A 22,880-nucleotide genomic window follows, 5' to 3' on the forward strand; every position below is an offset into this window, starting at 1 on the left:
AGACAAATCTAGGGTAGTGCTATGTTTAAACACATGCAGTAGGATTGGATACATCACAGATGAAGCAATAGTGAATTGATCCATTGCATCTATGGAAGGATATCAATAAAAACCAAAATGTCACTATTCAAGTTTTAAATATTAGGAATCCACCCATTGTTGTCCCAGGTGGACTCCGTTTCACTACAGAGCCCTGCAGCAATTCAAAGCATACTTTCTCCCCCTTCTCCATTTCCGCCACAGCAAAAGTAGTCATGGTGTTTCCATTTGGCGTTTTCCTCTGACTACTTGAGAGAGTTCTTTTGTACCCACGGCTAAAGGAGAGTTGTCCTAATGCTGGTCCTGAACTAAACTCCACAGAGATGACAAACAGGTAGACGCCTTTATGCGGTGCTTTAAAGTAGCCATGTTCAGGGAAATAGCTGTTTCCATAATTGAGGTAAGTTTCATTAAACCTCAGAGTTTTTTCTTTATCCTTTCCTTCTGAGAATCCCACATGGAATGCCACCAATGAGTCTGAAAAAGAAAGAGGAACACGATTTTAACAGTAAGCACTCTTCTCTCCCCAGGATCATCAGCGTGGGAGGTAGGGTGAAGCCCTATCAGGCCTGATTTCTGTATGCCCATTTGTAGAGCTAAATGCTTGAAATGGATATGTGCCTGGGATTAGATCAAATGGTTCCCTGGAAATATCTGAACCACTGCTCTTGGAAAAGTACAAGCCTGAGACCACCCAGGAAAAAAAAAAGTATCACTTTCTTGCTGTCCTAAAAATAAATTAGTTTTAAATACATTCTCTGCTTATTCAGTCTTAACTACAGTTTTGTGGAACAGATGCCTAAAGGTTCTGATTTTTGCTCTATGTTATGGACATATAACAGGGGTTACAACCCTAAAAGCCAATGCTAAAGCTGTGATGGTTGTAATTACCAGGTGCTTATGGCCACATGTTTACCGGGAAAAGGAACTGGCCAGTCACAGTGAAGTATAAGCTGAAAACTTGTCTCTGAAGCTTAGCCATAAGAGAGAGAGTATGCTCTCTGGTCAGTCCTCCCTATTCCACTTGTGCAAATTATAGAAGTTCATTTAATGTATCCGTCTGCATTAGGAAGTATTTGGTGCTTTGAGTGTGCTCCTTGTAGACTCAATAGAGAAAAAAGAAGCAAGACCAGGAAGCCTAGCACTCCCCATTAGCTTCAAAAGAGAAAACTGCTACTGCATTAACATGAGCATCTACAAACAAAATTTGTGTTCTAAACATCTGAAGTGAATTAGTTTAAGGCCAGTTTCCCAGCAGCTATAATGGGTGTAATTTTATTGGCCTCGAGCAAAGTGCAGCAGTGTATCAACTTGATTCTCACTCAAACTGCTTATTTTGATGAAGGGGGAGGATGTCAGAATTTCTCCCTCCAGCATCCTACGAGATACCTGACTGGTATCAACTAATATACTGTGTGTGTGGAACTTTTAGCAGAGCCCGGAAAGAAGCTAGACCTGCACACGAGCAAGTAAAAGAAAAGAACCCACCTTTTTCCAAAAGTTCTGTCTGCACTGTATTTTTTCCACTTATCATTTGCATATTTTCTCTGTTCTTCTCAGACTTTTTCTTGTCTCTTTGCTTGCTTTGACCTTTCTGTTGCCTTCTCACTTTTCTGGTCAGCATTGACTGAATCTTTGTAACATCCAGACTTATATTTGAGGCAACTAATTCTTCATTGCTTCCAAATAGCTTTTTAAAAATCAGTAGGTGTTCCTCCATCTTCTGCTTGATGGTTGCTAAATCTGCTGAGAGAATTTCCACAGAAATGTTGAGTGGCTCAATTACATTTGCTATTGTATGATTGCAGCAGAGATTCAGGTCACTTCTGGATTCATGCCTCTTGATTGCCAAGCTCAGGTGTTTGATATCATTCTTCAGAGTCATGATATCATTATAAGCTGAGCTATCCAAGGAGTCATCTTTGGCAGCCTCATAGTTAGGTTCCATATGTTCTACCATGCTGCGCTGACTACTAACTTCATCTAGAGTAGAGGATGTTTGGGTTTCTTCTTTGGGATGCTTAGGAGATGTACGAACGTCATGATTATTTTGTTGACCTCTCTCCAAGAGATGAAATCTTTTAATAAGAGATTCTAAAGTCACATTTTGTTCTTGGAGTTTATCTGAGATATGTCTGAGAGATTCTTGCAGCTGAAATACTGATGATATTAGGATACTAGGATCCTCTTCAAACAAGACTTCCATAAATTCTTCTCCCAGTAAAGCCTCCAGCGCTGCTTCATGCCGCATGGCATCTTCCAAAAGAGAGCCAAAGGAACTGTTGAGATACTTGATGTGTCGATGAATTTCTTCATCTTTCATCTTCAAGAGGCCTATGTCTTCTGAAAAAGCCGCAACTTGTGACTGAAATTGTCTGTTTTCTTCCTGACGGAGATTAAGGGACTGATAGATAGATGGAAAAGCTGAGGAGAGCTCTTCAATTTCATTCCTCAAGAGATCTCTGAAAACTGACTCTAAGTGCTTCATATCCTTTAAGTTTGATTGGGTGCCTTCAAGGGAATAAGTGATATTCTTTAAATCTTCCTCCAGTACATCAGTGTCAGAAGATATTCTCTGGCAATTACATTCCTCCATGTATCTCAACAGATCTGAATAGTTTTCCCGAAGATTTGAGAGAGTATAGTTGAGCTCTGATATCTGCCTTTCCATTGCTGCTCTGTTTTCTTCCATAATAAGTGATTTCTCCATTAAAGTTATTGTAAGATCCTCTGGTCTATACTTTGAGATATTTTTTTTTAACTCCTTAAACCACCTCTCTAAAACTTCAATATTCTGAAAGGCCACATCTGACTCCATGTAAAGTTCTTTAAGCTGCTTTGCATGCCCTGCCAGAATGTCATTTATTTGTCTGATGGTTAACTGCGTATTTTCATCTTTGGGACCGTGATGTGAGGAGAGTTCAGTTAAATTTTTTTTCAAAGTCTCAAATTTAGTTTCAAGGTTATTCTGCTCTTGTTTCATGTTTGCCAGGCTGTTGTTCAAAGCTAAGAAATGGGACTGCTGTATCCTATGAAGCTTCTTGAGCTTTGTGTCAGTATCTGCTTTGATCATGGTGAGATTATGATGAATACTAGCCTGCTGCATTTGTAATTGGTTCTCTATATCTCTTTTCACCTGACTGACTTTGACTATGTTTTCTTGTACTTTTGATTCAAACTTAGTTCCCAGCTCCTGGAATTCCTTCTTGGGCACAGTGCTCTCTTGGAATCTTTCTATGCTTTTCTTGTTGGCTTCCACATCAAGGGACAGGTTTCTTACAATGTTTGAGAGGTTCTGTAAGCTTCTGTTGAAGTTTGCCCACATTGGGTTAAAATGCTTCCTTAGAAAATTCTCCACATGGGGAAACAAAACTTGCTGCAGAAACCTTTCCTGTAGATCTGTTAACACAGTTTTTTAAAAAAAAAAAAAGAAAAGAAAAAAAAAATTAAATTCTGCTTTTGGAACCCATCTTATTTGACCAGTGTAACTCAAGTATGTGTTTTTCTACAGTAATTGCGGTGTTACTCCCCAAAATCTGACCACATGATAAATTTTGACAATTGCAAAAATAGCCTAATTTTAAATCAAGGTTACTGTGAAGCACATTGTGTCTTTGAGTCTGCAGACAATAACTTAGATATGTATTGACTGCCACATTTAAGTCATAAAAATACTCCATTTTGAAACTCCTGGACAAGCAGTTTTGTAAGTGGCCATAACTGCCTATTTTTACAACAGTTAGCTGGTGGGCTCTTGCTTGTTTGACCATCTCAGATGCTTTTGTTCTTTTTCTGATGCTTTCTACAGTGCACCTTTTACTTCACAAAGTTATACAGCATCTTAACAGCTGAATATTCCAGGCCAGGAATAAATAACTTGAAAAATCTGTACTAGGTGTAAATTATACTAAGGCTTGATTTCTAACTTTAATGTTCAAACTTGAGCGCCTTTCAAGTTCACTGAGGGCAATAGTCTGTATCATTACAAGATGTTTCTGTGAGTCAGTGGCTTACATTAGTAGTTCAAATTCCGTAACTTTTTTTCCCACTCCTATGTACAGCAGGAGCAACGTTCAAGAGAAGGGTTGAATGTTACATTTTTTTACATACACCAGTCTGATACTCTGCACATCAGAGTGTATAGCATGAGCATGGAAGAGAACAAAAACCAAACCTAAACTCTGCATCCCCATAGAAGAGAAGAAGCCATAGAAGCAGAATAGTAAGCTAACAAATTTTAAGAATAGGAAACCTCTTTATTCTGTGGTTATTCTGGAATTCTAAAATTCCAGAAAAGTACAACAGAAATCTGCTTTTCACCTCAGTTCCCATTTCAAGTTACTCTTGAATTTGGTTCATTCATTTGTGTTGGGATTGCACCCATTTTTTCTCTCTTTAGAACCAACCAGCAGACCAAGGAATATCAGGGTATTTTTGTTTTCAAGTTTTCTGATCCATGTCATTTTACAGGGCCTATTGGCTGGCTGATATTCTGCATCAGACTTCTCACCTGAATTGCTCTGGTTCACTTCTAACACCATGCTTGTACCGTTGTTTTCAAATATTCTCTGTAAGTCACCTAAGTTGCTGACTGCTTGATGAATATCACTTTGAAGATCATCCAGTAAAGCCTCATGATTTTGAATGATTTCCAACATTTCTCTTGAATCCACTGATGTTGACACTAATCACAAGATTAAAAAAACAAAGTCATGCAATGGAGTGCAGGGACCAGGCAACAGGTATTCCTACAAGACCTCTGAGAACACCTGTGTGCTTCTTGCTCTGAAAATTTTGCACCTACATTTAGGGGATTTGTTGATTTATAGCACCTTAACTCACAGTTTCTTTGCAAAGATTTTTTTCAACAGTGATGAAAACATATTTAAATATTAACAGAAGAACTTCAGCCATGCTAGCCATGATGGCAGTAAAATGCTCTTCTTTTGAAATCTTCCCCATGCCATAAAAATGTTCTGGAATAATAAGTCCTTTCAAGCCACTGACTGAAAGGTTAGCAAGGTTTAACAACCCAGAATAAAAGGAGAGGATGAAAGAGCAATTGGGGCGTTCCACTAAGGAATCAGAAGCATACTGTGTAAGCATCATAGCTGACTCTCACTGAGGGCCCCATTAACTGATGTTATTCTAAACAAATACCTGCTAATTTGAGCTGTAGGTTTCAAAGTGTACACTGAGAGTTGCAGAAACTGGTATATCCCACCTGTGCCATCCTGGGGGCCTCTTACCCTCTGGAGTTACCTTTGACTTTTAATGTTTTATAAATTTAAGTTGTGTAAAGCAACTGGTTATTCAGTGCTGAGAGCATAATATAAAAATGACTCTCAGGCCTGCAATACTACCCTGAAGCCAATTTCTAGGAGATACTCAATAGCACTGCAAGCCACACCATTTCCCAGAGAGTGAGGAAAGGTCCTTCTTGGATACTGAGAGTGGTAGGATGGAGTGCCTGAGATACGAATCTACAGTACCTCATAATAATAATCTCAAAGCTACTGGGTAGCTGCTCTAAAATAGCATTTTGAATAGGTTGTTTTTCTGGTAGACTTGTGAGCAAGCATGGTGTGCTTACCTGTGAATCCACTTAGCAGAGCAAGGGGTAAAATATCCATGCCATTGAAAGGTTTAACGCTCTGTACCAGCTGGCATTCTCACTAGGTATGGCTGATGACCAGCCAGCATACAACTTTGAAACTTTTGGATGCTTTGTCTCAAGCATTCATGTAGTGTTATAGCAAAAGTGCTCATTTGTGCCAATAAATGTAGGTGTGTAAGAGCTTTCATAAATATTGCTTTCACTAGAGATATTGTCCATAGTTTATCATGTTAAAATTGCAGCTTAAAAATACATCTTTTTTTCTGATCAGTGACTGAGAGATAAAAGAATAGCAAGCAAAATAATTTCAAGCACATACTGTGGTTTGAGAACTCCTCTTCTTCCCATCCTTCTGTTTGATTTCTTGGCACCAGAATAAAATTGGGATCTGCAATTGAGATGTAATACATCTGTGGAAATGTTTTAGATTATGAAACTACTACAGTTCAGCAAGGCATTGCAGGGCAATTTCATGTGTAGTGTACCTGATGTGGAGACAGGCTTCTGCATTTCTTAGGGAAAGAACATCTTGTCTGGAGAATTTACTTTGCTTGCGGTGCAGTACTGGCATACAACATTGCATAAATGGTAGTGCTATGCGGTAGGGTGAGGTTTTTTTAACTTGTGCTGAGTTACTGCTCCTAAGAAATAAGTCTATTGCAAATAGATGTTTTGGGGTTTTTTTAAGTCCTGTCAAAAGATCTGCAAATTCCTCTTCCTTGTTCCACAGTTACCTGAACATTCTGTTGGCACCAACTACAGTGAGTGATGCTGTACAAATGAAGAGAGAAAGATGGAGCAGCTGGTTTTGGTCAATGAGTGTAAAAAAAGAGAGACTAAACTAGAAGCACTGCATTTGGTAATTATCTTTCCAACATTATAAATGTAGGTCAGGCTGGGGCATCACCTAGAGATAAATCTATGAATAAAAGCTATCTGTCAAGAAAAGCTAAACCTACAGAGATAAAAACAGGCACTCCCATTTTATCTGTGGAGTCCGTAGGTGAGATAGACATAGATTGTGTGAGAATTTTCACACAGATGTTTACCCTTTTTGTTATGGTTGCCTTAATTGCTAGAGGGAATTACCTTTTATCTGTTTAAATTCTCTTTCTGCTTTTGGAGTATTATTTGTTAAATCCTGCCAATACCATATAGCACTCCAGTTCTTAAACCACACTGTCATCTCTCTCATGTAATAACGATGCAGCCGCACACATAATTATTCAACAGTGCAAAGAGTTGAGTAGTTTACTGTATGTAAAGTCTATTGCTAGAGCTTCTATCGAAGTAACACTCTGGGCTGCTGTTGTTCTTGTGTTGTAGAGCTGCTCCCCCCTCTAGGAACTGGTATCTGTGGGCCAGGGTAAGCAGAGAGGAGGCAGCAGTGCAGACTGGAGAGGGAATGCTGCCTAGCTTGTTGGAGCTTGGATACGTTGTGATTTCCCTAGCCAGATGGCTGGCTGTGGGGGCATTTCACATACTAGTGTTGCTTTCTGATGTCACCAGTTTCTACCTGGAATTAGGCATTCCTAGATGGACTTGTACGTCGACAGGCCCCTCTGGCAAATGAATACCTTCCTCCATGTGTAAAGATTACAAAGCTGATACTAACACAAGAGTAAGTAGTTAATGCTATTAGCTGCTAATTGCAATTATTCCTTGTTTCAAGGTATCAGTGATTTGAGGATAGTAGACCAAAGAAAATAAGGCACCAATTCTCAAAAACAAAAAAAAGGAAAAACAAATAGACAAACTTATTTCTTGCCACTGTGACTGGCATTTAGTCATTAATTCTCACGCTTGTTCTCTAGCTCTCCTTACCACGCTGTTCACAGTCCTTGCCAATAAATCCAGGGCAGCATTTCCACTGCAAAGACTTCAAGACCTTCTGTTTCACTTGATAGACTGGCTTCAGAGCTGTCCTGTACCTGGTGAGTAAGGGTCTGAGCATTAGATTGCAAGTTATTGTCAGCTGGCATCACTCGGGGTAAATTCACTGACTCTAGCAGCAGTCTGGTGCCAAGATGACTTAACACAGAGCACAGTTAAGAACTTTGCCACAAACTATCACTGCTGCTTAGTAAAACATTTAGGGAGTCCACAGCAATTTCTTTTTCCCCTACACAAAATTGCTTTTCAGGATTACTGTTTACAACAGGAGGTGTGTGCGCAGTCTTACATGCAGACAGAATGTAACTACTACTATTCAGTGAGCAGGGCTCCAATGGTCTGCCTCACACATTAGTGTTCTTCAGTAGATTTTTTTCCAAATGTGTTGGCACTGATCTGACACAAGTCTGAGAAATGTCACAAGTGACAAATTTATGTAACTATCAGAAACACAATGGTAATATTTATCATATTAGAGTCTTTTGCAATGAAGTTTGGACTTGAATGTCTGTAATATTCTTATGAATTGTAGAGAAAGTTCTATTTTTAAACAAGTATTCCAAAATGTCACAGCTACCGAGGAGGATACAAATTTGTTTAAAAACTCCACTAGAAATAATCATGAAACTTTTTTTTTGTTCAAAGAGAAATGAATTGTATTAACAAATAACAAAAGCACTTTTGCAATTGAAGTAACTACATAGATGTGAAAACATGTAGATGAGTATGAAATGTTATTTTACTTCAAAAGTGTGTTATCAGTCAATGCCTCCCAACTTCAAAAATGTCAGTCCTGATACCTTAATGTACACTATTGGCTTTTACCAGTACTCTTTGGGCAGTCAGTCCTTCTGAAAGAAGATTAACCACTTGGGCGATTACACATCTTCAACTCCTGCCATGTAAATGGTCTCATTGATGGCCACAGGCAGAGATTTTTTTAAGTTATGCATGTGTATTATGACCTGAAAATCATGGAAAAGGTATTCATCACCTTGCAGTCCTCTACTTGATGACTTGGAAAGGCAGTTGTTCTCCCAGGTTACTTAGGTACATGAATCAGACCCTACATCACTTTGGTGTTCAATCAAATGCTTTAATTCTTTTTAAAATGTGTCTTTAAATCACAGAATCATAGCATGGTTTGGGTTGGAAGGGACCTTAAAGACCATCTAGTCCCAACCCCTGCCATGGGCAGGGACACCTTCCACTAGACCAGGTTGCCCAAAGCCCCGTCCAACCTGGCCTTGAACACTGCCAGGGAGGGGGCAGCCACAGCTTCTCTGGGCAACCTGTGCCAGTGTCTCACTACTCTCACAGTAAAAAATTTCTTCCTTATATCTAATCTAAATCTACCCTCTTGAAAACTGTTACCCCTCATCCTATCCCACAGAATCACAGAATCAACTAGGTTGGAAAGGACCTTGAAGATCATCTAGTCCAACCATTAACCTAGCATTGCCAGTTCCCATCTACACCATATCTCTCAGCGCTATATCGACCCTACTCTTAAACACCTCCAGGGATGGGGACTCCACCACCTCCCTGGACAATCCATTCCACTGCCTAATAACCCGTTCTGTAAAGAAATACTTCCTGACATCTAGTCTAAACCTTCCCTGGTGCAACTTGAGGCCATTCCCTCTTGTCCTATCACTTGTTACTTGGTTAAAGAGACTCATCCCCAGCTCTCTGCACCCTCCTTTCAGGCAGTTGTAGAGGGCGATGAGGTCTCCCCTCAGCCTCCTCTTCTCCAGACTAAACAACCCCAGTTCCCTCAGCTGCTCCTCGTAAGACCTGTGTTCCCTACACTCCCTGATAAAGAGTCCCTCCCCACCTTTCCTGTAGCCCCCTTTAAGTACTGGAAGGCAGCTATAAGGTCTCTCCACAGCCTTCTCTTCTCCAGGATGAACACCCCCAACTCTCTCAGCCTGTTCTCATGAGGGAGGTGTTCCAACCCCCAATCATCTTCATGGCCTCCTCTGGACCTGCTCGAGCAGGTCCGTGTCCTTGTGTTGGGGGCCCCAGAGCTGGACACAGCACTGCAGGGGGGGTCTCATGAGAGCAGAGTAGAGGGGGAGAATCACCTCCCTCGCCCTGATGGCCACACTTCTCTTGATGCAGCCCAGGAGACCATTGGCTTTCTGGGCTGCAAGCACCCATTGCTGGCTCGTGGTCAGTTTTCCATCCACTAATACCCCTAAGTCCTTCTCCACAGGGCTGCTCTCAATACTTTCAAATACTTTTGAAAACATCGTTTAGATACTTCAGAGAAAATTCTGTTTACTTCAGTGGTTTTATTTAGCATACTTACATGATCTTCTGGCAGTCTGGTGCTCCATTTAGACAGGGCTGTTGGGAGTTGACAATGTACTTCTCCTTCATGCAGGCTTCTATGTATGTTACCAACCGGGACTGCAGGAAGGAACACCAGTTCCTAGTGGAAGACAGACATGGGAAAGGAATTTGAAATAGGTCTTTTTAAGTCTCCGCTTGTAACAGTGCCAAAGAAGAGTGAAATGCAGAAGTGCCTTCTATTTTTTTTCTTTGTTTTTTTTTTTCTTCCCCAGCTGGATGATGAGGAAAATGGAAAATGCATGTTAGCTTCTCCTTCCACTCCCAGTTAATTTGTTTTCATTTGGGATGTTTATCTGAGTTTGTTACTAAAGGGTTGATTGTCTGAACTTTGATGCATTAGTTCCATTTCCAGCCCTTTCATTTAGCAGGAGAAATTTCCAACCCATGATAACCTGCAGGTTAACGTCACTTTAAATATCAAATTGCCTTTCTTGACATGTTGCCATTTCAGATGCCTAATGACTGACTCATCAGGTTGAGGCAGACTGCTTCTGAAAACTTAATCTGACATGAACTCCATTAATAATCAATGTCTTCCTAAGTATTACTTCTTCAAGATAATATAGTAATTATTATTTTATTAATACATTATTTTATTAATAATTTTATTAATTAGACTAGCTTTGAAATAATTTCTCTCATCTCTTACAGCAAAACAATATTGGAAAAATTAGGGTTTTAGTTTTATGCTTCTTGGGGTTTAGTTTTATGCTTCTAGCAAGGACAACTGAGTTTTACTAGTCCAGTAAATTTTTCAAGTCAGAATTAAATAGGCATCTATTAATCTCAGAGTGTAAAAATTTATTAGCATCTGATTAATTAGTAACTGCAATTATTGTTCATAAACTATGCATGTATTCAACACATTTCAGATAGTGTGTTTACAGAAGTTCACCAGTTAAACACCAAGGGATCCTACCATTCTCTCTGGATAGTGATGAGTAGAAAAGGGATGTGACAGTTTTGTTTGGACAAAGAAGCTATAGGGAGACAAGGGGTTCCTGCTCTCTCACTGTTTAACTCTGGCTACAAAACCTTCTGAGGAAGAGTCACTCAACCAGTAATTGCATTTTACAGATGATCTGTCTTAAAGACAGTTTGGCTACATGTCCTGCCTATTGTAGGAGAGCATCTGTAGTGGTTATTTCTACAACTGTGTGCACACAGGGCCTTTAGGAAGTTGCAACATGTCACTTAACAACACACTGATGTTAAAATATCCTAGTCCTCTTCCTTAGGGAAAGTTGGGGTTGAGCAGTGGGGAGAGAGAAATTAAAATATATATTACCGCCCTCACTGTTGCAGCTAATTTGCCTTAACTTTCCAGAGCATCTGGATATATAGATGGGTCCAAACTGGCTGCCAGGTTAACATAGTTAACCTGACTGGTTCCTATCCTGGAAAATGGAAGCAGGGACTGGATTGAGTTCCCCTCTTCAAAAGAAGATGCATTTTCTTTGAGGGATGAGGGGCTTACAGCTGCACACCAACTCTGGCAGCTCAGCCTCTGTGGTTTACACTCTGAAGCAGTGACCTCCCACAGCCTGTGCCACCATGTGACCCATGAAATCCAGCTCATCCCTTCACAGCAGAACCTGCACCACCTCTAAACATCCCTTGATGCTCGCTGTGTTGGGGCTGTTAACTATTCTGAACCAAAACACCAGTTAAGTTACAGTCTTATTTTCCAGACAGGAACATTGGTGTGAAATCAGTTGCAAAAGGGATTTGAGGCCTTCATCACTCCCTCATGGTAAAACATCTTCACAGGAAACAGCTCTCTAATTGTCATGAAATCAGCTGTTCTGGTTGACGACCACTTGAATCTCAAAAAACTGAGCTATTCTGCTCTGTTAGATGTCCATGTGACAAGTATATTAGTGATGGCAAGTACTGGTCATTATGTTTTCGGGTTTTTTAACACTGTTCTTCCTGATACTGCCACTGACAATTCAGTACTTGAAAGTTTGTTGCTGGAAAGTTTTAATGCCCAAGAGTAAATCTGATGAGTGAGCAGGTGCTATTTTCACATGATTTGGGTTTTTTCCCCTCTGTCTGGCCTCTTTAGGGGTCTGCTGTTCTATCTCCAGTAGAACAACATCCAGTATCTTTGCAGCCTTTACTATGAGTCTTAGAGCTTACTGGTGTCAATATATGCAGCGTATCTGTTTAAATGAAGCCTGGATAAAAATTAGAAATCATATTATGTGTCATTATGCATATTATTAAATGCCTTTCCTGTAAGAAATCAACACTAGTTTCTCAGAACAAAAGTAATATCAGACCTTCTACCATACTGATCATGTCAGTTGGGGTATTTAGAGACATCAGGAGGTCCTTGTACTCCATAAGCTTGTCAGAGCTTGTGTTATAATAGAGTAGAGCATTGTGTGTGGGAGAGAGCTGGGTCTGATAACGAACAACTAAACTTTAGGCAGTATATTTTTAAATGGGAACACGGGAACCAAATCTCTGATAATCAGCATATATGGAAAAAGTTTGCCCCTCTGAGAGAGTCACAGAAACAATGGGGAACTGAGTCCCGCACAAAAGCAGAAGCTGTGGCCAGAGCAGCTGGGCAACCAGGAAAAGGGGAGGAAGCTGCAAGGAAGCTGGAAACACCAGGAGGAAAGGGCAGACAGCCTGGGCTAGCTGTGAACAGTTCACCAGACTTGCTGGGACATAGACCACCGTTTTTGCTCCCTGGTTTCTTAAGGAAAATGTGATAGTGATTTCAGCAAACACTCATGCAAGCAAAATTCTGCATCTCTTAGAAGCAGAGGCAGGAATCTGGCAAAGCCTGAGGCGCTAGGAAAGCTGAACAGGAATGCAGGCTGCTGCAGCCCTTGTTGTGATTTCAAGCCAAAGCAGCTGGGTTGATGAGCTGTAGTTTTAAGGCCTTTGTAAGTGACTGGGGGAATTTTTGTGCCTATTATCAATGGGAGTCTTGTTTCCTATAGGACTGAACCAGAAGACAAATCCTCAAGTTTTTATTAAATCATTGTTCTTCAAGAGTCAAACACTCTGCTTGGATCGCCAGGCGATTCAGTCAAAGCCAGCAGACCAACACACGTGCTCTGGCTGATGTCTGCCTCCAAGGTGTGCATAAGTCTGCCAGGCTCTAAAGGCTGCACCACTTTTCAGTGCTTGGTATGAGTTGAATAACTCTGAAACAGAGACCTGATTTGTGCTTGTGTTTAGGCTGTCCTCTCTCACGTGCCTGGCAAGCCATAGCTGGGAGTGACTTTTCCCCTTCAAATCATCTCTGCTTTTTTTTCTGGGGAAATAAAGTCACCAGGTGCTACTCCTAGAACTCTCTGACATCACTGCTGGGTGCAGTGTCTTGGGTCTGCCATGGGATGTCTGCCAGATCCAGGCAGGGGTCTGCATTCAGTGTGGAAATATCCTTTTAAAATAGGATTCTTTGACTTTACTGTTTTGTTCTTTCCTAATGAAAACAATCCACTCCCCATGAATCATCATTTGGGTTGATTTGTTTTTCTCATCATACACAGCTCCCAAACAAGTTCTTTGAGTCATGTAAGCCATACAAATCTATACGAAACATGTACATGCATCAACACGTGTGTGAGCAAGATTGTGGCATTGTGTGACTCTGAGTACTTTTGCTATATTGCACATGTAAATGTGTACACACATTTAACAGAAAACAGAAGGATTCCTTTTCAAAACCTGTTAATGTGTTGAAGGTAACTGGTGGGCTTCCCACTTGTAGAAAGGGGTCGTGTTGTATCAAAAATTGAATCAATGGTCGATTCCCAACTTGATGCCTACTTTGGACAGTTATTAGTATTGTGCAGAATGAATAGCATGGAAAAAGGGGAATTTGATAGACTCTCAATAAAAACTTCCTTTAACAGCGATCATATTTCTTTGTGTCTGGTTTTCTTTGGTGCCCGCTCGCTAATTCTCTCACTTGATCTTAAAAGCTTGTTTGTGGAGCTGAAGGGCTACATATTGTCATGTTTCAGTTTTAATCACAAAAACTTTTAGTGGTTTCAAGTTCCATGAAGCTTACCAAAATTTATTCTTTCATTGAATAAGTAAATAAGGCCTATCTTTTCTATCTGTAATGTGTGCAAAGGTGAAATTATATCGCAGTATTTTTTGCCCCTCTTGTCAAATGCTTTTTTTTTAAGGAAACTGCTATCTGCAACTAAAAATACTCCTTAATTCTATTAGCCTTGAGGGAAGATATGTCATTCTTTAACATTAAGTGGCACAAAGTAAAGACAGAAAGGCTTGATCTAAAGTTCAGTGAGGTGAGCAGCTCTTCTGCTGGCACCAGGGGGCTCTGAATCAGGCTGTGAAGTTTCAAAGAACTGCTCTTTCACAAATAGCACTTTCTTTATTCAGCTGGTTTCTGGAACACAGCAGCTTTGTGTTCTGCTTCTATGTTTTTTTCCCATCTTTGTAATTATGTCGCTTCATTCACTGAATGAATATATAACCAATTTAACACTCTCTGCTTTTATTCTCTTTAATACAGTTTCCTTTTTATTCAAGCTTCTGCTGCCAAGGAGAGAGAGGAGTAGAAAGAAGTTGCTCATGTGAGGAGAGCAGAAGAGCTTTCCAGTCTGGTGAATGGTAAAGTTTATCACAATACTGCAAGTTAGAGCAACGCTTGCGGGAACCCTAGCAAGTTTAGGGCTACAGATGTTTCCGTTGTTCAGTTTTTCTATTTTAAATCTCAAGCAAATAATTCTTTTTTTTTTTTAACCAGAAAAAAGCATCTGAATAATTTTCTTTGCTAGACTAGGTGGTATTTTTCCTAGGTTTTTTACTAATCTCCTTATTTGAATAGAGTCTTCCTATGCATCTATCCACTTTGCCTTATTTTGAGGCAAGTGTATTCTACTGTCTGAGATTAAATACATCTGGTGACAAAGCATTCTGTATTTAAATAAGATTCAGCAAATTTAGCTTAGCACAATCTCCTTTTATTTGAACCTCTTAGGCCTTTACACTAAAAGCTGATCTTGAAATTTTTTTTTTCTTATGTTGGATAATATGTCAGCTTTGACTGAAACATAGCAAAATGCAGGCAGTTTTATCTCTGATTCTAGGATTTGGCCAGGCCACCTTATATCATATAAAACAAAATAAAGCCCACAGAACCAGGAGATAAATCAAGATGGCTGGTCTGCAGTAATTATCACTCTGCCCAGGTGAATATGGGGTAGTTTCTTTTGTCATACACCGCTACACCAACGATTGCAGCAGGATAGGGAGTGTGAGTAATGCCCCCCAGCTCAGCTAGGTACTTACATACTTAATTTTTCTTAGTTACAGTTCTCATGACTGACGCTGCAATGCATAATTTTAGATGCTTCCTAGGTCAGTGGAATTTTTGCCTGAACAAAAGCTTCAGGACTTCTCAGGACATTGTTTTTCCACAAGTTTTGTTATTCCTTTGGCTGTACTAGTACAACTGAGTTGTCCTTCACATCAGTTTCCTCAGGTTTCTGTTCTCAAGGAAGCCAGTTTCTATAATTACTTTGAAAACTGTCCAGCCGTTCCTGTGGCTACCACTGACAGGGTGCAAAACTTTTCAGGTCCATAGCACTTTCTTTTTCTACACAGTGTAAAAGGCACCAAGATAAGCAATTATTGATGCTTAAATGTACTACAAGATGATAATAGAGGACTATGTTCTTCTAATTTAAACAAGTGATTTTCAGTTGACTAGTACAGAATGACTCCTAATTTATACCAGTTGAAGCAGGAAAAAAAAAGAATAAGGCTTTAGCTGTGGAATAATCTAGGTTCTGCTTTTCTCTCAGTGCAAAATTCTCACTGACAAGAAAAAGCAGCCTCAATAAAACAAAGGTAAAATACCACATTTAAATTAATCTAAACTAGGACTATGCACATCAGTTTTAAGACAGATGTATCTTTTTGTTTGTTGTGGAATGCAGAAAGTGTTTAGCTGCCGAAAAAGGTGCTGGTTTTCTGAGGAAACATGGTATGCCACTGGGTTTTTAATTTGCAGACAGTGAGTGATCACTGGTGGTCTATCAGTGAATTCTCCAGCTCTTCCTGAGTGACCAGGAGCCCTGTATTACAATCAGACAGCAGAAACCCATATTTCTCTGTCTTTCCATTAGGATGAGTAGAGCTCCCTCTCAGGGTCTGGGATCTTCCTGCGACTGATCCTACGAACCACTCTAGTTTTCAGTGGGGTTTAAGCAGACTGATTGATTTGCAGTTTACCTCAACAAGCTGGGCTGAAAAGAATGGCAGTGATAGTTTCAAACATGTGGATTTCCACACAGTGCTGGAAGTGTTCCAGAGCCCTAAGTAATGCTGGTTGAATGGCACTTTTATTCCAACAGTAGTGCCAGTTAGTCTGTTATCAGCTGGGACTTGTCCTGCAGAACGTCCTAAAAACTTAGTGCAGTGAAGGCTTTCTGAGAAAATCCAGTCCTGAACCTGGAGCCTCACTGGGAGCAGGAGCTCAAGAGAAAGCAGGCTTGGCTGGGAGCTGGTTTTGAGCCAAATCCAACTGTTGTACAAGCTACTTCAAAGAAATAAATGCAAGAGGTTTTTCCTCTTCACAAAGCATCCACAGCCGTTACCTTGTTTATATTATCCTTCCCACAATAGAAGCTCTACAGCCTGTTCAGAGAGGAGCTTACATGTGGATTTCATCTTTTGACTCCTGCAGACTTAAGTTCACCCCTAGTATAGCATGCTCATTCCTTTGTCAGAACTTGTCTTGAAGCAGGAATTGCAGCCAGTGACCACCAGCTAGCACAGCTGTGCTGATGTCAGCAAGTCAAAGATGCGCAGGAAGTCGAGCTTGCAAGATGGCATGGACTCAGGGTGCAGACAGGGCTTTCCCTGATCATGTTTTGGGTATGCATGTAATTTTGTTCAGGGTTGGCCACTGATTGACCCACACAAGTAGGAAGATGTCAGATCCACGTGGTAATAGTGCTGTGGCTATGCTGAATCAAGAGATTCATTGCTATTTGCTGGAAGAATGAATTGCTGCAGCTTGCACTAATGAGCTGGGAAATAAAAAAATCTTTTGGGCACAGAGGGTTCGATAACTCCTGTATTGCATGCAATGAAGCTATGTCATTTGCATCAAACGTGTTAATGGGGACTTTGATGGGAAACCATTGCTTCTGTTAATGAACTTGGCACTGTGAAAACTATTGTTGAGCACTCAATAGCCATTCCACTAGTTTGCAGGATGTCAGGGGCTGAAGATCACATTTAGCTGCGTTTCATCCAGACCTGTTTTATGTTAAGCATATGTTCTATGCCCCTTTGTGGGAAATTCCATAAGCTTCCTAAGAAAGTCCCGGTCTAGTTTTGAAAAAATAGATGAGTCAGAGTGAAACTGGTCTTAATTAAACCAATGGATGTTTTCCTCTAAAAGCGGACAAAAAAATAAGCCCTTAAGATTGAACATTGTTCTGACTTTCCTTAGAATAAGACTGATTTGGGTTTTCTCTGCTTGTCTACGCTTTGGAGGATAGTTGTTCTGCATTTTGACACCCTGGGTAATCACAAAAAGAGGCCTGCTTCTTTGTGGCTGTCTCGGTGCTGACTTAGAGAAAGAGGTGTGTGTTTCAGTGAGATAACAATGCACCTGGCTGACATCAGGAAGCCTTCCTCTAATTAAGGGTGACTTCACAGAATTGTGTGTCCAAACCTCAAAATATGTTAATACAATTAAGGAATTACTTATGCTGAGGACTTCTGCCTTTCCTACTTACAGTTCAGATGGTGGGGTTTGGGGATTTTTTTGGTTTTGTTTTTTCATTTTTTTGCAGACACATTGTAATTTTAAGAAAAATCCCCATAGATGACAGGCTGAGTGCATGTTTGTGGATTAAAGAGAAAGAAGGAAAACTAAACCATCTACCCAACTGGAGGGTAAATCCAAAACAGGGGCTACTTGGCAATGATTACACTTTTGGAAAGACAGAGAAGTTCTGTTAGACTTTGTCATAGATGGGGAAACTAGCTTTAATTGCTCTGCTTCTTCCCATTTCATCACCACATTCCATTTCTCTCTTACTAGATGAGCCATCCATTTGGGGACCAACTCTTCCAGTGTGGTTACTGAGGAGGAAAGTTAAAAATAACATCTGCTTTTTCCTGAGATTATTTTTAACCTGGAATGCTTAAGTGATCTGGTTTACAGTGTTACTTGACAGGCAGTTCAGGCCAGCTGTGGGTACAGGCACCTTTGGGCTTTGCTGTCAGACCTAGCATGTGATGGGATTGTACCTTTTAGATGCTTCATTTATCTTTTTTTTAGTGAAATAGGAACACTAAGTGCATGAAATCTGAGTTGTCAGTCTGACTGTTCTTGGTGCTGTGGGCACATGGATTAGATTAAAGCCAGCTGACTGCGATTCTGCTCAGTGCTGAGAAAAGCACTTGGGCTACAGTGCTCCACTAACGGTGCTTCAGTGCGTTGCTTGATTTGAGAAATAATCTGTTTGTAGGGAGAAAAACCAAGCCCTTCTGAGTGTAATTAGGGTAGAGGTCTTTCCATGAATCTCTGACCAACAGAGAACCTTTCCTTTCAAAGGCTGGGTCACCACATTCCTGGCCCCCATACAGCTGCATGGACAAGGATGTGTGTGTCCAGTTCTGTCTGCCTGGGTCTGAATTGTACAGCCTAAGGGAGGGCACGCAGCTGTACACTTCCATGGCCCTCTCCTCCAGCTCCCCTGAGGTCAGCTCAGCACCATGACTTGCTCAGGCATGTGTCAGTACCAAGTGTTTGATGGAAGAAGCTCTAAAGAAAGAAGAATCTCCAAGGTGGCTTGTCAGTTTAGGACACTTTTCACCAGTTATCAGGTGTGTCATCCACATAGCAATTGTCAGGATAACAATAGTGGTGTTTATCTCATTGACTTACTTATTATCCCTTTCAATATGACCTGATCAGACTGCAGCTGAATTGGTTACACCTAGTGGTAAGTATTAGAGTAGGTGATGAGCAAATGCAAACCTAATGCAAGCTCTTATTTGATAATTACCCTGTCAATTTTAGAACTTCCACATATGTGGTCATGTCCCAAGCACCTTTTCAAACCTCATTTTAGCTGCCTGTAACAACAGGGGGTTCCTATGAAGTTCTGTATTAGGCATCTGTTTTATATGGGGAATGAACTGTGAAAATTTATTTATTATCTATTTTGGCTATTATGCATTGAGTATTTATGAAATCCAGAACCTGTTTTTACTGTTCTTACTCTTCATCTTTCATTGCTAAAACAAATGCTAATATAGTCCAGCAATTTTAGACTACAGATCTCTTCATATACTTGTGCTTTCATTTCGCTTTTTAGTTCTGCTGAAAGTTTGGGGACACATGGACATATTTACCTCAGCTATAGAATAAAATATCTAAAGTCAAACTGACCAGCTCATATGAGGCACAACTGTTAGGGGGAAAAGAAGAAAAAAAGGTGATTTCCTTTGGAAAACTGGCCTCTTTTGATAGTTTTGATTTTGTAAGTAACATGTACAAACACTTGTTCACTTAGAACATGCAGAGCTTCTCCTGTTCACTCAGATACAAGCAATAGCTGAGATATTAAGCTGTTGCATAGTTCTTCCTCTAAAGAATATTTGAAACAAAAGGACACATTTCTCTTTTCTAAAAAGTCACCTAAAGGTCAGTGACTTCTTACTGATTTTCCTATTTTAAAACTCTTATTAGAATAATCTTGTCATTCTGAGAGGAATTCATCAGTAAAGTAACATATCCAAGTATTTGACTGGGAGCTAATGAGTCATTTCACCTCACATGCTGAAACAGAAACCAGAGGATTCTGTCTGACTAATTACCTTAGACATATTAGTCATGATGGACTCAATTATTCAAGTAACTACTTGAATACAAGAATAATACTACAATAGAAGAAAAATACTACTATACACTTTTTTTTTAAAATCTGATAATATTTTGTAACAACCACTATTGCTAAAAATAGGGAAAATAGCAAGAGGTTGGAAAAAAACATCATTTTTGTTAGGAAATGATGAGAGTCAAAACTTTGTCTCAGAGACAAAGTTACCATAGATTTTGTTTGTTTGTTTCCTAGGTCTGAAAATAAAGTATTTTCTTATTTCAAAAGCAAACTAGAAGTGAGACATAGTTTTGGTGGAAAACTATTCTCCACCACCCTGGGCTTTTTTATAGCATTTGTCCCCCTATATCTCTTAATTCCTGAATAACTCCTGATGCTTTTCTTCTTGCTTTCCTCTTTAGAGATATAAGCCCAGTTCCTCGATGTTTTTTCCAGGGCATAAGTGACACTTGTAGGGAGGAAGTACCAGATTCATGACAACTTTGTCTCTGCAAAGCAGGATACTCCAGCCATGAGCACCTGATGTGCACTTGAGGACTTCAGGCTCTGAAGATACATTGCTTCAACCATCTTCAATACTTTTAGAATTTGGAGTGCAGTTACAAGGGGAGCTGTGCTGACCCTTCTTATTCACACTCTTCCCCCCTCACTTTTGGACATAATTCCTCTCAAAGTCTCAAATTTATTTCAGAAGATATACCAGCTTCCTGGGCTTGCGTGCACTATAAATGTGATAGCTCTAGCAAAAGAACAAATACCTTAAAGCTACTGCCAGGCTACATTTTGATTGCCTGTAGTCATCAACATAGCTTTATAATTGGGAAGAACATTATGATTTGAATCATTATGAAACTATCTCCATAAAAGTAGGAAGTATTTATCTTCTTGGAAGGAAATTAGGGTGAGTAATAGCTGGTGCTGAACTCAATTACACAAGCTGGTACTGAACAAAGTTACATAGCAAAGGAAGAAATCCCTATTAGGACAGTATTTTACAGCATCTTGCTGACCTATACCTTTCTACATTGCTGAATTTTCATAGTACTTATAGTTTTCAGAATGCTTTTGGCATTTCAGCTGACAATCAAATGATTACCACCTTGCAGTATAATGTTGAAGTCCAGAGTACCACTTAGACCTTGTTTTCTTCCTCTGACAGTGTCTGAAATGCATTAGCCAGGAGTTGGTGAATTAACAGTGCATGTCGTTATTGAACACTACCCATTAGGAAACTGGAAGTCAACACTTACAGGCTTTAGAAAATTACTTAATGGTGAGAGGTACAGATTTATGGGAAGTGTAGCGTGAAGGACAAGGGTGTTTTGATATGCTCACCATGTTACATGCAAAAGGGAAGCCTTAATTTTACATGTAGATGATATTAGAAACAAGATTGCATACTTTAGTTTGCATGAAAGGGAAGCATGACACGAGCAAGATTTTATAGTCTCTTTCCATCCCCCTTTTTTCCTTTCATCAAGAGCATTTAAAGGGAAAAATACCAGGGCATCCTAAAGCACTGAGCTGTGAACAGCACTCACTGTGCTGTTTCAGCTCTCCCAAACAGGGCTCTGCAGTACCCATCCGTCAGCGCTATAAAAGATTCATTCACTGTCATGCTTGGTTTTCATCTATTTTAAACATTTGGAGACCTACTTACGTGCTCTGTAAAACTTACAAAAATCACAGTGTTTGGAAACCTTTCTAGTGAAGCACATGCCTTTTCCACTCAGGATGGCTACTCTTCTGCTATAGATTACTATGAAAAGCTTTCCACTGTCATGAAAACCTTTTAGGCAGGTTGAATTTGTAGTCATTTTCAAACTTATTTATTATTCCTTATTTTGTTATATTTACTCCTCACTATTTTTGTTTTGCTAACATCCTGCCATTGTCTTTCCCTCTCCATTTCCTAGGCCCAAGTCTGCAGCCAGGCACATTCTGATGATAGGCAAAGGTTGCAATGATCAGCGAAAATAATCAACATTGGTTTGTGGTGAGAAAAAGTCAGTAAATGAATTTCCTCTAGTTCTGCTTTGCCAGAAATAGTGTTGTGTTTTATGGTGCTACAGCAGAACTGGAAGTCTTCACATCTGCCAGGTGTGTCCAGACCCCTAACCCCATTCTGCGCTCTCGGTCTAGTCAAAGAGCCGGTCCCATCTGTGGTTTCATCTTCCACAAGCAATTCAGCTTTCTGTTTCTGTAGTTAAAACATTTATCCTGTTTGGATATAGATCAATCCCTAAAATATATTTTAATGAGAAACTTCTATTGAAAATGGTCCCTTACCAACAGGATATAAAGGTATCAGACAGGATTGCACTATCATTACATGTAAAACATTGGGGTACTTACCCGTTTCGGGACTGTGGGCTCGCAGCTTCAAAATCCTCTCTCTCTTCCTGATGTGAGGAGATCACACTTGAAGGGTAATCTGGAGTGTCTTCCCTGAGCCCTTCTGCCTGCCAATAACCTTCTTTCTCGTGTGACAGAGGAGTCCTCTTGGGGTATGCAGAGGTCTCATAAATTTGTGGCTTTGAGCTGTGCACTGAACCATCATGATATCCATGATGGGCTGAGTGTTTGACCAGCTTTGCCAATCCTATTGTATTACAGATGAGCAAAAGCTTCACTAGCATTGTGGGGTTTTTCCCACCCAGTTACACCTGTTTCTTGTTCTCTTCTCTGAAGCTCAGCCTGGATTAATTCAGGAATGCCGTGGCAATATTCTTTAACTGGAAAGTTGGAAGAAGGAAGGAAAAAAAAAATATTTGTAACAAAGAGCGGAAAAAGCTTTCGACCCTCCCAGCTACTGTGGAAACGTCCGTGGCTATTGAACAATGTGAGTCTGGTTCCTGTGTGGGGCTCAAATGTCTCTGACAGAGGGGGGGAAAAAAGGTGGTAGGAATATAGCTTATTGAAGGAACTTCTGAGCTTGGCTGCCTTCTAAACTTATCTGTGAACAGGAACTCGGCTTTTATCAACTGCCTTCTCCCTCAGGCACAGGAAAAGGATGTTAGCTTAAAGGAAAGGAAGAGAAAAGAAAGGAAAGAAAATATTGAGTGGTGTAACAGACTCTCATTACAGTGCCAGAAAATGTCACAGGC

The 22,880-nt window shown here is 40.1% G+C and overlaps 1 protein-coding gene across 1 annotated transcript; it reads right to left on the bottom strand.

The window, feature by feature from the left end:
- Positions 1 to 9: 9 nt before the first annotated feature.
- On the bottom strand, positions 10 to 22,488 carry MMRN2 (multimerin 2). Its single transcript, XM_074830435.1, has 7 exons — positions 22,129 to 22,488; positions 9,864 to 9,986; positions 7,481 to 7,587; positions 5,976 to 6,044; positions 4,550 to 4,723; positions 1,528 to 3,438; positions 10 to 516 (listed from the first exon to the last, which is right to left on the bottom strand). Exons 1-7 carry the CDS (start codon positions 22,410 to 22,412, stop codon positions 128 to 130), a joined length of 3,057 nt encoding a protein of 1,018 aa, XP_074686536.1. The 5' UTR covers positions 22,413 to 22,488; the 3' UTR covers positions 10 to 127.
- Positions 22,489 to 22,880: the final 392 nt, after the last annotated feature.

This window comes from Strix aluco, chromosome 7 (assembly GCF_031877795.1).
Source record: "Strix aluco isolate bStrAlu1 chromosome 7, bStrAlu1.hap1, whole genome shotgun sequence".
Classification (NCBI taxonomy): Eukaryota; Metazoa; Chordata; class Aves; order Strigiformes; family Strigidae; genus Strix; species Strix aluco.